This window comes from Macaca mulatta, chromosome 1 (assembly GCF_049350105.2).
Source record: "Macaca mulatta isolate MMU2019108-1 chromosome 1, T2T-MMU8v2.0, whole genome shotgun sequence".
In the NCBI taxonomy this organism is placed as follows: Eukaryota; Metazoa; Chordata; class Mammalia; order Primates; family Cercopithecidae; genus Macaca; species Macaca mulatta.
The window spans coordinates 57814500-57832826 of NC_133406.1; the positions used below are offsets into that span (position 1 = coordinate 57814500).

Genomic DNA, 18327 nt, shown 5'->3' on the forward strand with positions numbered 1-18327 from the left:
AAACCTAGAAACAGGAAGCTGCTCCTGGCAATCCCATCTGCACTGTGTCCATGGAGTATCATGAATAGTTTACAAGAAGAGGATTTCTTTAAAATGCTGAATTATGAAGGAGTATTGATTGTGTGAGTAGAAATATCTAGAAGACTACATCTTTTGTCTTCTAGACTAATGCTCTAACATGGAGAAGTGTTTCCAGTCAACAGTTTATTCTGAAGATAGCACCTTGCCCACTAAATGCACACTTATATTCTCAAATTTACCTTTTTAAAAATTCTCTTTGAAATAATCTCTCCAAAAGTCAGTAAGAAACATGTCAAGCACTACCAAAGCTGAGAAAGTTGAGCTGAATCAGGTTCTTAGCCTCACTCACACAAAATAATATTTTAATTGGCTAAGCTAATATTTGATCCAAGTTCATAAAAGTTTGAAATCAAATAATTAAATGCAAATACAGTCTTCATCCCAAAGACGATAAGAATGCCTTTAAGCTAATATTTTTAACAAGAACTGTTCCACAGCGCTCTCTTGTAAATTTTATCATACCTGAGGCAGTTTTCCTCATTCGATTAGCTGGAAAGCTGAATTTATCCCGAGGCAAACCAGGCATCTAGTATGGGCTAAATTCAACAACTGGAGCTTAAATTTGGCTTAATATATCCCCACTTGGATCTGCCTGTTTAATTCTCTTTCATATGATAACGTTGGTTTATTCATAGTCTTGACTTGCCACCTGAACAAACTGAACCTCATATCTTATTCTAAGAGAATAAAACTTTGCAAAAACCACCAAAGTTTCTGAATGGAAATCAAATACAAAGTTATGGCTCAAAAACTGTTTCAGGACGTGAGTACAAAAAAAACAAAAAATGTAGCGAAGAGTTTTTCTCTGAGGGAGGGCTGCTCTTTATAAATGTGGATATTTCCTACACTTTGGGAACAGATGGTCTTTATAGCAGGATAAGGACTAAGACCCCAAGACCAGCCAAGGCAGCTGCAATTGTGTCTCAGGCTTGGAATGCTGCGTGCTACCTATTTTATCAAACACTGTATGTATTTGTCTTTATTGTTAAATCTACTTTAAATACAACTTTATTTGAGGTTTAGGGGCAAACTAGGAAATTGCCTCATCCTATATCCCTTTAAATTCTGTTTCCTGGCTCAGAATATCCCATCAATTTCCAGCCAGAGTCCTCATTTTTCTTTGATTTTCCGTGTATTTTAATGTAGTTTTCACTATCATCTGATATGCAGAAGTTGATATAATATACAGTCTGTTTCATAAACTCCTTTAGTATAGCATTCTGTTTTCATTTTTATCCCTAAGAATTCTAGAAAGCAAATTGCAAATGTGTATACAGAGGGAAAATGAAGGTGCTCCACACCGTGATGTGGTCCCTAACACAGCACACAGCCCCAAAATACAGGTTTCCTGAAAATGCTCAGACTACCACTTCACAACATCAAGCATATCAAATGTTTTCCTTCTACTCATTGAACTCAATTACTTCAATTTTGAATCAAATTACACCTTTTCTAGAGATACATTATAGGAAGAGAGTTTTGTTATATTTGAAATTGGTTAGGAATTTAACACAGTGAAGAACTTTAAAATTGCTTAAGAGTCTAATAGCTGGGGGTATTGACACATAGAAAGTGCTCAATATATTTTTATTGAATTAATTTGCTTATGCTTTGTATTCATGGGCACTGAATACAAATTAGCCAGTTCAATAATAAATGCATTGGTTGTCTTTTATGTGTGTGGTGCTATACCTGTGAGGTGTGGGAAATAAGAAACGTAAGTCAGAATCTCTGCCTTCTGAGAGAATGAAATCTAGCAGGAGAAGCAAGGCATAAACCAGTGACCAGAGAATCCAGAAAAGCTTGCCCAGGAAGATGCGATTGCAAATATGTGGAAGATGTTCCATGTACAAACAACGGGGAAGACCGGCGTGTGAAATAAGTGAGAAAAAGGATTCTCTTATTCGACAAATGTGAACTGAGCTCCTCCTTTGTCCAGAGGTTATGCTAAGCCTGGGAAAGGTTATAATTAACAAGAGAGACATATCCCTGTCCTCACAATTGACAGTGAAATAACCATGTAATACCAAGTGCCCTGCATGATGGGCAAGTAGAATGTGCTGTAGAATCACAGCAGAGAGGACTTCAGGGAGGCTTCCTGGACGTAATAATGTCTGTGCTGAGGCCCAGGAGATTAGTCAAAATTATCCAAATAAAGGTTAGGGGAAGAAAGTTCCAGGCACATTCAAAAAACTGAAAGAAGTTGGTGGCTGGGGTGAAATAAAATGGGATAAACAGGCCAAATAAATGTCTTTAATCTTTAACCCAGGGTAGTGGGGGACCATTGAATGATTTTAAGTAGAGGGTACTGGAGGACATAATTGGATTCACATTTAAAGTTATCACTCATGCTGTTGTGAGGAAAATGCATTTGGAGGAGGGGACAACATTGGAGGAATCAGTTATAAGTAACAGAGGCGAGTTACGGTTGCAGCAATGGAGAATAAAGGAGAGATGCAAGAAGCAATTAGAAAGCAGAGGCAGCAACTTGGTGATGAATGGACTGGAAACGAAAAGGAGAGGGAGGAGTCATGAATGAATCTGGGTCTCGGGCTTGAAATCCCAGGTAGATATTGGGTAACGGGGTGGATTCTCAGTCCAATCACTGGTATAAGAAAAGCAGAAGGAGCAGGTTTAGAAAACCAGACAGATTGAGCTACATTTTAGACACTGTGAGTTTGAGATGCCCCCTAGCTATCAGGTGAGAGATCTAATAAACAGTCATATGGATAGAACCAAATGAAGTTATATTCTGCAATCTTCCACATGGGTCACTGAGTGAGCTGGTGAAAGCATTGAACACACTGAAATAAAATGTTCGACACATGGAAAAGTCCAAAGGATTTGAGAAAAACAAGCAGGCTTGGCATTACAAGCCAAATGACCCTGCCAAAAAGTCCTCTTTGAATCCATTTCCCGAGAAAGCACAATCTATAATGGAGTTTGTGCGTTTCACTTGCTGTTATAAAACAATTCTACACAAAATAAAAATAAAGTCGGCCATGAATTTTATATGGAAGAATAGCAGCATGTCAAAGCCCAAAAAAGAAAGAGAGAGAGAGAGAGAGAGAGAGAGAGAAAGAAAGAAAGAAAGAAAGAAAGAAAGAAAGAAAGAAAGAAAGAAAGAAAGAAAGAAAGAAAGAAAGGAAAGAAAGAAAGAAAGAAAGAAAGAAAGAAAGAAAGAAAGAAAGAAAGAAAGAAAGAAAGAAAGAAGAAAGCGTACACGGCTTTCATTCTAGTGGGGGTGATGGGCAATTTTGGGGTTTTTTTGTTTTTTTTTTTTTCCTTTTGGAGACAAGATCTTACTCTGTTTCCCCAGCTGGAGTGCAGTGGCACTATCTTGCTTCACTGCAGCCCCAACTTCCTGGGGTCAAGTGATTCTCCCACCTCAGCGTCCCAAGTAGCTGAACTGTAGACGCAGACCACCACACTCACTAATTTTTGTAGAGACAGGGTTTTGCCATGTTGGCCAGGCTGGCCTTGAACTCCTGGGTTCAAGAGGTCCTCCAACCTTGGCCTGCCAAAGTGCTGGGATTACAAGCGTGAGCCACTGCACCCAGCTTGGCAGTTTTTAAAATTAGACAAATGGGCCGGGCCCCGTGGCTCACGCCTGTAATCCCAGCACTTTGGGAGGCTGAGGCGGGCAGATCACCGGGTCAGGAGATCAAGACCATCCTGGCTAACGTGGTGAAACCCCCGTCTCTGCTAAAAATACAAAAAATTAGCCAGGCATGGTGGCGGGCACCTGTAGTCCCAGCTACTCGGGAGGCCGAGGCAGGAGAATGGCGTGAACCCAGGAGGCGGAGCTGGCAGTGAGCCAAGATCGCACTACTGCACTCCAGCCTGGGGTGACAGAATGAGATTCTATCTCAAAAAAAATAAAAAATAAAAATAAATAAAATAAATAAAATAAAATTAGACAAATGTATGCATAATGTAAGGTCAGTCATGAACAAGCAAAAATAAGAATACATCATTTAGGGATATAAGAAAATGGTGATATTGTTTGGATCTTTGTCCCTGCCCAAATCTCATGTTGAACTGTAATCCCCGATGCTGGAGGTGGGGCCTGGTAAGATGTATTTGGACCATGGGGTCATGACCCAAAACACCAGGTTCCTCAGGGCCTGGTGTTGTCTCAGTAATGGTGAGTTCTTGCCAGATCTGGTAAATTTAGAAGCGTGTATCACCTCCCTACATTCTCTCTCTCTCTCTCTGGCTCCTGCTTTCACCGTGTGATATGCCTGCCCTGTGATCACCCTCCGCCATGGTTTTAATCTTCTTGAGACCTCCCCAGAAGCTGAGCAGATGCCAACACCATGCTTCCTGTAAAACCTGCAGGTTCAGAACCAATTAAACCTCTTTTCTTTATAAATTACCCAGTCTTAGGTATTTATAGCAGTGCAAGAACAGCCTAGAGGAAATACAGAATTCTGGATTATGATCACCTCTGGGGCATCAGGAATTCGTTCTTGGGAGGAACACACAGATAGCCTGAAGAGTGCTGACCACGTTCTGGTTTTCCTGATGAGTAGTGGATTCATAGGTATTCACTATACTATGTTTAAAAACTGAAATATACATTACATTTAAAAAATTAATTATAGTAAAATATGCAAAATGTAAAATTTACCATCTTAACCACTTTTCCATCGATTTTAATAGACTTTTTTTTTTTTTTTTTTTTTGAGACAGTCTCGCTCTGTTGCCCAGGCTTGAGTATAATCTGTATGGCACATATACAGTGGCATGATCTCAGCTCACTGCAACCTCCGTCTCCTGTGTTCAAGTGATTCTCCTGCCTCAGCCTCCTGAGTAGCTGGGATTACAGGTGCATGCCACCATGCCTGGCTAATTTTTGTATTTTTAGAAGAGATGGAGTTTCCACATGTTGGCCAGGCTGGTCTTAAACACCTGACCTCAAGTGATTCACCCACTTCAGCCTCTCAAAGTGCTAGGATTACAGGCGTGAGCCACTGCACCTGGCAAACTTTATTTTTTTATAGCAATTTTTTTTTTTTTTTAAAGACAGAGTCTCATTCTTGTCACCCAGGGTGGAGTGCAATGGCACAATCTCAGCTCACTGCAACCTCTGCCTCCTGGATTCAAGTGATTCTCCTGCCTCAGCCTCCCGAGTAGCCGGGATTACAGGTGTACACCACCACGTGGGACCTTTTTTCTAAACCATGTATACAAAAAGAGGCAAAAATGGAGAAATTCTTATTTCTTAGCCTTGGCACCTGTACAATACAATTGGAAGGGGTTGGGGTGGGGCTTGTCCAGAGAAGTCCCCACAAAGGTGCCCCATGACACTAGACCGTGCTCAGTCTCCATCGTGAGACTATTATTTATAATATTGATTTGTAGCACTTAAGATGTTAAATTTCCTTCAAAATCTCAAACATTAAGTTGTGTTACATGCCAATATAAATGTCAAATGTATATTATTTCATTCAAATTATCTGAAAACCATTCATTCGCATATCATGAGATCCTTTAGAAATGGAACTATTTGACTAACCAGCACGTCCCATTCTCCAACTCCAGCAAGTGACAGAAACTTGCAGGCATTGACACAATAAGGGGAAAAAATCTCCAGGACTTTAAAGTAATGAGCTCTGCAGGGTCCAGATTCCTGTTCTGCCAGAGAGAAGTCTTGTGGTAGAGGATACAAAGACTTTAGAGTGAGACAGGCCTGATCATAAATTCAAGATCTTCTTACTAGCATTAAAATCCTAGATGAGTTTCTCAACCCCTGTAGGTCTCTGGTTTTTCATCGGGAAAATAGTATTAATAATAACTTCCCCATAAGATTCTTAAGAGGCTTAAATATGTTAAAGACACTTGTCACATTAATTGGTGTTTGGTAAATGTTATTTCCTCCCTCATTCTTACTAACTTTGAGATCTTGGGAAAGCCATTGAATCCCTCTGATTCTTAATTTCATTAATACCTATAACACCTTCTAGGATAGAATCCTTTATAATTTAACTTCTCCTGAATCCCACTCCTAGGCCAGTTGTTTTCTACACATTCTTACTAACTCCTGGGATTTCACCCATCACCCAACAGTTGTACATTGATAAGTCCCAAATCTATACCCCAGCTCAAGCCTTTCTCTTGAGGTCTGGACCTTGATGTCTGGCCATTTCCTGGACATCTTCACCCAATATTCCATGTGCCCCTTAAATTCAACATGGCCATACCAAGACTCCTTAAATATTGCTTCTCAAATTTGCTGCTCCTCTTGCCTTGGTGGTGGCCACCACCTTCCTCCCTTAACAGACACCTGGAAGCCATCCAGGACCCTCACTCGTTCTCTCTGTCTCTCCTACTTTATATTAACCCAAGGCCAACAAAGCCTGTTACATCAACCATCTTGATGCCTTTCAAGTCCCTCCCCACCTCCTTGGCCGCCATATTTCTCTTCTGTGTTCCTGCAGCAGCCTCCTGGCTGGTCTCCCTCCATGAGCCTGCTCTCCCCTCACCCTCCTGCACACACTAGTCCCTTCTACACACTTCTGGCAGAATGCTTTCTTTAAATCACAAAGCTGATCGTTTCCCTGTTTCCTAAAACTATTCGGCGTTTCTGCCTTGCATTCCACAACAAAATCCAGACCATCTGACATGCAATGGTCTTCACAGTCTTAAACCTTACGGCCCATCTTCATCTGGCCCACCTATTCCTTCGCCACAAAGGCTGAGCTGTTTAACAGTGTACCAAAGACCTCTGTTCTTTCCTTCTCTAGGAAAGAGAGATATAGGCCACTGTCTGCTAGGATATGCGTTCTCTTTCATGTGTTGCTCAGCTCATTCTAACTCATCTTTCAAAACTCCTCAGGTGTCACCTCCCCCAGGGACCCCTCTTTTCTCTTGAACCCTATGTTAGCTGCCCATCCTGTGAGGGCACTGCTTATCTGTATCACGTTAATTGAGCTACTGTATACAGAGACTGTGCCTTTATTTCCATATCTCCAGCACCCAGACCAGAGCTGTAAGACTGACTGACAGACTGAATGAATGAATGTGTATACATTGTGTATACACAAAGGTATGAAATAATAAATAAAGCATGTTAAGAATGTTTTGCAAACTACAAAGCACCAATCAGTTGTAAGGGCTTGTTATTTCTGTGTACATACATAGTATATACACTTTATATCCACTTTTTTTTTTTTTTAAGAGACAGGGTCTCACTCTGTTGCCCAGGCTGGAGTGCAGTGGCACAATTATAGCCTACTGCAACCTTGAGCTCCTGGGCTCAAGTGATGCTCCTACTTCAGCCTCTCAAGTAACTGAGACTACAGGCAAACACCACCATGTCCAGCCAACTTTTTATTTCTAATTTTTGGGGAGACAGGAGTCTTGCTGTGGTGCCTAGGCTGGTCTCGAACTCCTGGGCTGAAGTGATCCTCCATTTTTGTAGATAGCTCCTGCCAAGGGCTGCATTTTCTTATTAATTTGCCCATGAAAGCATAAAATTGTATGTTCTAGTTGGTAAAAATAACTCTTGGGTTAGTGTGTGTGTGTGTGTGTGTGTGTACACACCTATATTATTCTAAGGGACTCATGGGAATGAATTTAAAACCTTGAGTTTTGGATTTTGCTGGAAACTGGAGATAGAATCTAAGTTTAGGTGTCAGCACCAAAATTATCCTGCCCTCCCCTCCCCAATCCCTAAACAGCCCTGATTTCTTTTTAAACGTGAACTTTGTTCTTATGAAAAGAACTAACATGTTCTCCAACTTCCAGAAGTTCTTACAAAATTAGTTATACAGATTATCCAAATTTGGCCCTTTAAAAAATAATTTTGAACATTAGCTCTTTACAGAAAATCTATTTTCCTTCTCCTTTTCTAGAGGAAGGGCCCTTCTGAGGGCAAATCGTGCGGCAGTTTATAGATTGTCATCTCTCTAAAGACATCAAAGAAAATAAGTATTTTCTATGTGCAAAATGGTACCTCTTTTTCCACCTTTATGTCTTTTAAAAGATTAGATAAGCCAGCTCGCAACTATAATTAATCCAAGATATTCCCAGTTACTGGGACCAGGAGTAGCTGAGGCCGGAGGATCACTCGAGCCCAGGAGTTCAAGGCTACAGTGAGTTATGATGTCACCACTGCATTCCTGTCTGGGTGGCAGAATGAGACTCTGTCCCTATTTATTTAAAAAAAAAAAATCAGACAATAATATTAGTAATTTAAAAAATTAAAATCTTTACAAAGACAAAAAAGACTAAGGAATTTTTTTCCCACTTGTGAAAAATTAACGAATATAATTACATTACCAGCAAAAGCCAACACATTCCATGTGAGCCTCACAGCCCCCAGCCCCCTGGCTCAGCAGAGGACCCATTTCTGAAAAAGTGTGTTGAATGACAAGGTTTATAGGCTGCACCATTATGGCAGCTACCAGGGAGGCAGAGATGAGTATCTTCCTCTTCAGAGAGCGTGAATGTTGTGTATGACTGAAAAGTCAGCCCTGTAATATATTCAAGAAGACCTAAGGGTTTACTTTCCAATAAGGATGGAAAAAAATCTGAGCACCCCACTGTGAGCTTATCGTAATGCGCTTCATATAAAAAGTTGGTAATTAGTCCCTGAGTGAATAAAGTAGAATAGATGATAAGAGATTGATACTAAGAGGAGAAGCACAAAATGCTCTTGCCAGTCATCAAAATTTAAAGGCTATAGAGAATGGGTTGGGGATGCCTCTGTCTGTTTACATACTATTTCCAACTCAGAATTTGTAATGACTGGTGTTTGTAAAAACTGGTGTTTTTAAATTGTATGAAAATGAAGCTTGTATAAATTTCAAAGGAACACACGGAGTGCCAAATGCAGGAGCCTTTGCAATCCAGCCTAAAATGCCACAGAAAAACTGGTGGGAATTTTGATCTCATATCAATCTCTTTTCCTCCAGCTTGGGGGTTTTTTGCTAAAATCCAGATGCGGGACAATGCTATTTAATATGAGAATCAAACAGCACATTTCGAAAACACATATTTCTGGGAACTCCAGAACATGTAATCATTTGTCTAGATTTTGTTTTCTTCATATAATTTAATATCAATTCACTTGTATATTTCTGTTGTTAGAGACTCCTGCTATAGATGAGTTCAGATTCCCAAGCTGCAGCTACCATTCATTACTTAATATGGAATAGGGCTTGATTTTTATTGGAGGGACGTTACAGAGAAAATGGAAATCAGGACGATTTCAGCGTTTACATCTGGGCCATAGCTTTGCATTAAACATGCTTCCCCTTTCCATCCCCAAGTCCTGAGAATTTAAATTTCTATTTTAATGGGATTCATGTTTTAATTTTTATGAAAAGGCATGCATTTTCATCAAAACTAATTCCATGAGTACTGAGGAAACACACTGAAGTTTCTAAACTCTTCCTAAAAAGTAAATACAAGTGAACCACATAAACGAGTGAAAATTCCAGGTCTTTGGGAGGTGGTATCATTTGTATTTTGGCACTTAATATTTTCCGTTGCTTTTAGGTCCTTGTGAACTGTCTGTGAACTACCTCGATTATAGTGGAAAATCCAGGGTCTACCTGTCTGTCAGGTCCAGTCCACAGCATCCCAGGGACTGACTCCAATCCGAATGAGATCATAGGCAGGTTTTACTTACCACAAAACTGACCAGTGAAAATCCTCATTTGCAAAACACGTAAATTAGAACTTGATTATTCAGATTACAAAAGGATTCATCAGAGGACTTTCTGAATAGAAAACACGATTACATGTAAAGTATGGTATTTTATTTCAGGGAGAGATCCATTACATATACGCCAAATTTTTGAAAATCAGTTTCTAGTTAGAAAAAGAAAGGAAATTGGCTTGTGAAATAATTTAACAGGTCAAATTCACAATTGTGTCAATCTTGGACAAATACAACAAGAATGTGAAGCAAAGAGTTACTGGTGGATTCCCTGAGGATGGCTGGACTAAAGCATATCCCTTATCCCCAGGAGCTTACAGTCTGCATAGGGAAATGGATGATTAAATAGACAGAAGCCAGCACCGAGGCAGGCAGCAGAGCAATGATCCTGGAACAGCATGGTCAGTAAATGAGAGGAATTCAATCAGAACTTCTTCAGGATCATTGCCATGTGTATAGATGTAAAAACAAAATGATGTTCAGCAAGTAAGAATCTTTGGGACAATTAGCAGCATACATTTTATTACTTCATGATAACATTCATCAAAATAGCTTGATGGGATAATTAATTCAGGCATGTGGATTCAATTCTGATAAGCTTTAGCAAAAAATAGTATATTTAGCCCAAGTATGAGAAACCTATATATTTTCCTGCCAGAAGGAAAATTGCATGTATTTCCAAACTTTTGAGGGAAAAGGGTGTCAGTATGAACCACTATTCGTAGAAATTAACCATCGAGGCTGGACGCAGTAGCTCACGCCTGTAATCCCAGCACTTTGGGAGGCCAAGGTGGGTGGATCACTGGAAGTCAGAAGTTCGAGACCACCCTAGTCAACATGGTGAAACTGGTCTCTACTAAAAATACAAAACTCAACTGTGCGTGGCGGCGCATGTCTGTAATCCCAGCTACTCGGGAGGCTGAGGCAGGAGAATTGCTTGAACCCGGGAGGTGGAGGTTACAGTGAGCCGAGATGCACCACTGTACTACAGCCTAGGCAACAGAGCAAGACTTTGTCTCAACAAAAAAAAAAGAAAAGCAAAGAAAGAAAAAAAGAAGGAAATTAACCATCAAATGCTGAGCTGAAGACTCTAAATTTTTAATAGTAAGTGGATAAACCAAAACTTATGATCTAGTCTTTGTTTTATGTCTGTTGGTAGTTTTCTTTCCTTTTTTTTTTTCCTTAACAGAGCAGCATAGTTTATCACAGAATGTTAAACCTACTTCTCAAAAAAATACTTTTATCAAAAAAGGAAAGTTTCAAGCAACTTTCGAAAAAAAGGCTATTCTTCATTTTCTTACATTTTATATTAATTCTATGCAAATTTCTACATCCTCTCTATTAATCTCTGTGACTATTAATAGCTTTGCTTGCTGGTGAGAGTATTTTTCACTGTAGCGTAAAGTAATACTCCATTTCAAATTGTTTTAATAGTCATGTTTTAATCACTATAATGCAACACAAATGTAGATTTTTCTATCATGTACCAAGGTACAACATATTGAAGGTATTTCTGATTGTTTATATTATGTAATTTTGAACCAAGTATGACTGGATACATAGTCATATTTATAAATATTTTTAAGTAACTTAAAATCATTTTAAAAATATATTAAATAAGACAGGTGGAAAATGCTTTACTAACTGTAAAGTGTCGCATGTGTAAAATGTCCAGAGCACACCAATGTGGTTGCCAATTTAAAAGCCACCAGAAGACACAAAGCTCCTTATTTGTAGTATTTATCTGTCTGTAAAACTCATTAATGAATAATCAAATATGTTTGAGTCTCCCATCTCGCTTTGAAAGAGATGTGGTACCAACTCTCGACATAGCTATTGCAGTACTAATTCCTCACTGTTTTTAATTTGGGTCAGAGACTTGGGGATTGAAAGGGAAAGCATGTTTAATGCAAAACTATGGCCCAAATGTAAACACTGAAATCGTCCTGAACACACTTCAACAGCAAATGTATGACAGCCTAGTGTAAAGCCATTTAGAAATAACAAGATGGACATGTACACATATGTAGGTTAAGTTCAACAGCATATAATGCCAAAAACAGTATAGTGGGTATGAGTTACTTTAACCGAGTTTAATACCTTTATCCTTTTAGTCATGGTACTGTGTGGTTTTCTTCTGAATCTCTTTCTCATTTATTTTTATCCAATTAGAAAATAAAGCAGGGCAGGGTGGCTGCATCTGTTTACTTTGTGAGCATGGGTGTATGTAAACACACACATGTATCTGTCTATTTTTTCCAGAGGCTTCTATGTACACATCGTATAAAAGTCATACTGTTAACATAAATTAACCCCAGAAGACAAATTCCAGCATACCATTTTCCCTTGCCTATTGTCTGTGTGTGTGTTTGTATGTCAGTCTGTCTTTTTATTCTGGCTTTCTCTCTTATTCAGTATTTATAAGGACCTTTAGGGCAGATGTCTAAAAACAACTGCATAGTCATCAGGAGTTAGGCGGAATGAAATGCCTTCGCTCATCTCTACATGAGTGACCAGAAGAAAAAAAGAAACACAAAGTATCAGACTTTAGAAACCACATGCAGGTTAAAGGGCACCGACCATCCTGGCTTGTGTTCTGCCTAAAGGACAAGGCTTTCATTTGATAAAGATCATTAGTCACCAAGATATATATTTTAGAGAGTTCCCAGTAGCGAATATTCCGTTGGCAGTCACTGGAGTGTACCAGATGGTTCATTAGCATAGGCTAGACAAGTCAAAGACTTTCAGAATCATTTAGAAAATGTCAAACAGAAACAAGAATCCTGTCACTTTTTATTAGAATTAACTACATCATACCCTGGACACAGATTTCACCTTGGGTCAGAAAAATTAATACAGAATTATATGAATTGTGTAATATACTGGGTTAAGATAGGTCTTTCTCCAGGGACTCATTTGCTGGCAATATATTAAGATCCCTCTACTTTAGGAATCCTCAAACCTTTCCTTTTGTAAGATATGAAAAGAGTTGACCTTGCTCAAAATCCATTGGTGTCTAATTGATTTGAGGTATATGCAGAATTTCAACAAGACATTCTTCTAAAGCTCTTTTGTGATCCTTTTCCCAGGAAGCTCGGTGAGTGGGGTTATTCAGCAGCACGTAAAGTATGCTTTATGTCAAAAGGAAAATATATCCATTAATTGAACACACTGCTTTAGTAAACAGGAATTAAAATGCTATTGAAATGTTGCTTTTTTTTTTTTTAATGCAGATGTCAAAAACCTTGAAAACTTCCAGCTGGTAGAAGGTGTCCAGGAACAAGTCAATGCCGCCCTGCTGGACTACACAATGTGTAACTACCCGCAGCAGACAGAGAAATTTGGACAGCTACTTCTTCGACTACCCGAAATCCGGGCCATCAGCATGCAGGCTGAAGAATACCTCTACTACAAGCACCTGAACGGGGATGTGCCCTATAATAACCTTCTCATTGAAATGTTGCATGCAAAAAGAGCATAAGTTACAACCCCTAGGAGCTCTGCTTTCAAAACAAAAAGAGACTGGGGGAGTGGGGAGGGGGAAGAACAGGAAGAAAAAAAGTACTCTGAACTGCTCCAAGCAACACTAATTAAAAACTTGCTTTAAAGATATTGAATTTAAAAAGGCATAATAATCAAATACTTAATAGCAAATAAATGATGTATCAGGGTATTTGTATTGCAAACTGTGAATCAAAGGCTTCACATCCCCAGAGGATTCCATAGAAAAGACATTGTAATGGAGTGGATTGAACTCACAGATGGATAGCAACACCGTCAGAATAAAAACGGACAGAACAATTCTTGTATATTTAAACTGATCTCCGCTATGAAGAAATTTAGGAACTAATCTTATTAATTAGGCTGATACAGCGGGGGATTTGAGCTTACAGGATTCCTCCATGGTAAAGCTGAACTGAAACAATTCTCAAGAATGCATCAGCTGTACCTACAATAGCCCCTCCCTCCTGCTTTGAAGGCCCCAGCACCTCTGCCCTGTGGTCACCGAATCTGTACTAAGGACCTATGTTCAGCCACACCCAGTAGTAGCTCCACCAAATCATGAACAGCCTAATTTTGAGTGTCTGTGTCTTAGACCTGCAAACAGCTAATAGGAAATTCTATTAATATGTTAGCTTGCCATTTTAAATATGTTCTGAGGTTTGTTTTGTCACGTGTTCATGATGTTAAGAAAATGCAGGCAGTATCTCTCTTCTATCTTATATAAGTGTTAATTAATATTAAGGGAAATGACTACAAACTTTCAAAGAAAATGCTCCATAGCTAAAGTAACTTAGACCTTATTTCTGCTACTGTTGCTGAAATGTGGCTTTGGCGTTGTTCGGTTTCATAAAAAATTTCTGGCAGGAAGTCTTGTTAGGATACGTCAGTCTTTTTCATCATCCAAGTTTGTAGTTCATTTAAAAATAAAACATTAAACATATTTTGCTAGGATGTCAAATAGTCACAGTTCTAAGTCGTTGGAAACAAAATTGATGCATGTTAATCTATGCAAAGAGAAAGGAAAGGATGAGGTGATGTATTGACTCAAGGTTCATTCTTGCTGCAATTGAACATCCTCAAAACTTGGATGGAAATGGTGATTTTTACATGTGGCCTGGAAAGATATTAAAGTAATTCAAATCTTCTCCAAAGGGGAAAGGAAGAGAGTGATACTGACCTTTCTAAGTCATAGACCAAAGTCTGCTGTAGAACAAATATGGGAGGACAAAGAATCGCAAATTCTTCAAATGACTATTATCAGTATTATTAACATGCGATGCCACAGGTATGAAAGTCTTGCCTTATTTCACAATTTTAAAAGGTAGCTGTGCAGATGTGGATCAACATTTGTTTAAAATAAAGTATTAATACTTTAAAGTCAAATAAGATATAGTGTTTACATTCTTTAGGTCCTGAGGGGCAGGGGGATCTGTGATATAACAAAATAGCAAAAGCAGTTATTTCCTTAATGTTATTTTTCTGATTGGTAATTATTTTTAACAGTACTTAATTATTCTATGTCGTGAGACACTAAAATCAAAAACGGGAATCTCATTTAGACTTTAATTTTTTTGAGATTATCGGCGGCACAATCACTTGTAGAAACTGTAAAAAATGAAAGTATCTCCTAGTCCCTTAATTTTTTCATAAATGTTTCTGGCTTTTGAATAGTGTATTTATATTGTATATCATAGTTTCAACTGTAGACAATTATGATGCTAATTTATTGTTCCTTGGTTTCAACTTTGTATAAGATATAGCCAAGACTGAAGAAACCAAATATATGTGTTTACTGTAGCATGTCTTCAAGTTAGTGGAACTTAGTTCAGGGACATAGAAGAGTCTTAATGAATTAAAATCATTCACTTCATTAAATGTCTGTAAATCTTCATCATTCCTACTGTAGTTTATTTAATATCTATTGTAAATTATGTGACTTGTAGCTTCCTCTGGTTTTCAAGTAAACTTAACAAGGTGAAGTCTTACCTGGTTTTCCTTTCCAAGCATTGTAAGTTGTATACCAAAGATATTAGTTCCGTGCGTACAAAGAGGATTATTCCGTGCGTACAAAGAGGATTATTTTATTACTTTTAGTAATCACCTCTAATATTTAGTAATATTTAGTAATCACCTCTAATACTCATCCACATGAAGGGTACACATTAGATAAGCTGGGCATTGGCTCATGCACAATCTCAGTCACCCGTGTTATCTTCATGGCTCAAAGGACAATGCAAAATCACCGACCAGAGCGCATATCCAAAGCATTACAGAGAACAGCAGCATCATTGCCCTCTCCAGCTGAAAAACAAGTTGGCTAGAAGATACACGGAGAGGAATGGTGTTGTCAACAGTTAATGAAACGGTCCTATCATGCATATGTAATGTGGGTGGAGACAATTATAAGATTTGACTATAACTATTTGGAGGGTCTTTAACATTGCCAAAAAACCAAATATGTTGATTTTTATTTTATTTTATTTTGTATTTTAAGAGGCAAGATCTTGATCTCATATGCTGCCCAGGCTGGCCTCGAACTCCTGGGCTCAAGCATTCCTCCCACTTCAGCCTCCCCAGTAGCTGGACTAGGGATGCACGCCAGCACGCCTGGCTACATTGACTCTTAAAATCTATGTTCTCTTATTTTAAAGATACAGTACTTCCCACTGAAAATCAAACCTAAAAAATGTCACTTATTGGTATGTTGTTAACCTGGTAGATTAAATCATGAGAACGATTAGAAAGATGGGCAACACAGCGGGTTACATCCACACTGCTGATCACACCAACGACAGGAGCTGATAAGCAAGAAAGCATCACAGCCAGCGTCTGTTCACCCAAGGTTGACAAGTGAAGTTTCTCTAGTGTTAATTGTTAGCCAATTTGTAACCTGACATTTACTTAGCAACTGCCTTATCAATTACAGGATTTACCGGTAACAGCAGACTCAAATATAAAAGTTTTTGGCTTAACTTGGTTTATTATAGTTGCTCTATGTTTGTAAACAGACAATCCGTAATGTCTGATTATTTGTATCACAGATCTGCAGCTGCCTTGGACTTGAATCCATGCTTAGAGTGTGAAGTCGGATACTTGTTGATGTTTTCTTACTGTATCAATCAAATACATATTGTCATGTCAGTTCTTGCCAGGAATTTCTCAACAAAATGGAATTTTTTTTCAGTATTTCAATAAATATTGATATGCCCAGCCTGATAATTTTTAAAAGTTTTTATGTTGTCCTCATTCTATTGGGTACTAAAGCTTTTTTTTTGTTTTGCTTTTTTTTTTTTTTTTTTTTTTTTTGAGACGGAGTCTTGCTCTGTCGCCCAGGCTGGAGTGCAGCGTCGCAATCTCGGCTCACTGCAAGCTCCGCCTCCCGGGTTCACACCATTCTCCTGCCTCAGCCTCCCGAGTAGCTGGGACTACAGGCGCTCGCCACTACGCCTGGCTAATTTTTTGTATTCTTTAGTAGAGACGGGGTTTCACTGTGTTAGCCAGGACGGTCTGGATCTCCTGACCTCGTGATCCACCCGCCTCAGCCTCCTAAAGTGCTGGGATTACAGGCGTGAGCCACCGCGCCTGGCCAACTAAAGCTTCTGAGAAAGAGCAAAAGAATCCCATAGGAATAGATACTTTTCCCTCTAGATATCTTCTAGAGTGGTTGACTGGCCTTCCATGGATACCTGAAGCATTAAATTCAATCTGCACATCATCTCTACATGTGAAACAAAGTATTTTATATCATTTACTGTTATAATCAATGAGCAGAAAAATCTTAATAGCCTCTCACTTTTTTGTAGAGCTTATGGTGCCCTGAGAACTTTCCCAAGTGATTTATTAATTCACTGGGTCTTCAGAACAGATCCAGGAGGTATTATTCTCATCTTAAAGCCCCTTGCACAAAATTATTCGAAACACTAGTCAGAGGAGGAGCGGGAATTTGAACCTAGGTAGTTTGACTCCAGAATCAACACTCTTAAACACTATACCACTCTGTCTCTAGACCAGGAGGACACTTCAGATTTGCTTTAAAAGGCAAAGACAGGCCAGGCGCAATGGCTCACGCCGGCAATCCCAGCACTTTGGGAGGCCGAGGCGGGCGGATCACCTAAGGTCGGGAGTTCAAGACCAGCCTGACCAACATGGAGAAACCCTGTCTCTCCTCAAAATACAAAATTAGCTGGGCGTGGTGGCACATGCCTGTAGTTTCAGCTATTCAGGAGGCTGAGGCAGGAGAATCGCTTGAACCAGGGAGGCGGAGGTTGTGGTGAGCTGAGATTGCGCCATTGCACTCTAGCCTGGGCAGTAAGAGCGAAACTCCGTCAAAAAAAAAAAAGGGGGGGGGGGCAAAGATATTGGAGAAAATCAGACATTAGGTCACCTCAAAGTATATAGATATTTATCAATAACCCAAACATAAAAGCGCTTATACTTTATGGATGTTAATCCTAAAAAGTAAGATGCCCATGTTCTAGAAATTAGCCTCCTTCAGTACCATTGTGGCTTTGCAGATGTTTAAGGCAATGAAATAACTACGAAATCCATTTTCAAAATTAATAAAACCTCTATTACAAAATAGTATAAGAGCCACAAAACACTTAACGGTGTTTAGGAAACATTATGGTCCAGCCTCCCACTTCACACTCCACCCTTCCCATCCCTACCCTGGGCCAAGATAAGCAGGAAGTGCTCATTCTTTCCCAAGCAGATGCCAATTTTTCTTAGGATCCTACAAAAAGATACCATGGAGTCCAACCCAAAATACTTCACTTAGAGTCTAGTGAGTATGAAACTTAAACTTACTATTATTTTTATTTTTATTTTTGCCTAGGCTGGAGTGCAGTGGCACGATCTCAGTTCAACAACCTCTGCCTCCAGAGCTCAAGCAATTCTCCTACCTCCACCTCCCAAATAGCTGGAACCATAGGCATGCGCCACCACACTCAGCTAATTTTTTATTTTTTGTAGAGATGAGATCTTCTTATATTGCCCAGGTTGGTCTCGAACTCCTGGGCTCAAGTGATCCTTCCGCCTTGGCCTCCCAAAGTGCTGGGATGACAGGCCTGAGC

General features: G+C 39.3%; 1 protein-coding gene across 16 annotated transcripts in view; it reads left to right on the forward strand.

Annotated features, from left to right (window-relative positions):
* Positions 1-16483, forward strand: part of NR5A2 (nuclear receptor subfamily 5 group A member 2) — a 148151-nt gene extending 131668 nt beyond the window's left edge. For 9 of the 16 annotated variants that reach the window (XM_001110202.4, XM_001110281.4, XM_078002366.1 and 6 more), the window contains one exon: positions 12985-16483. In XM_001110202.4, the coding sequence (XP_001110202.1) occupies positions 12985-13232 (248 nt within the window). In that variant the 3' untranslated portion in view covers positions 13233-16483. The remainder of the gene's footprint in view (positions 1-12984) is intronic. The other 7 variants (XR_013417335.1, XR_013417324.1, XR_013417357.1 and 4 more) reach the window with 1 other exon arrangement.
* Positions 16484-18327: the final 1844 nt, after the last annotated feature.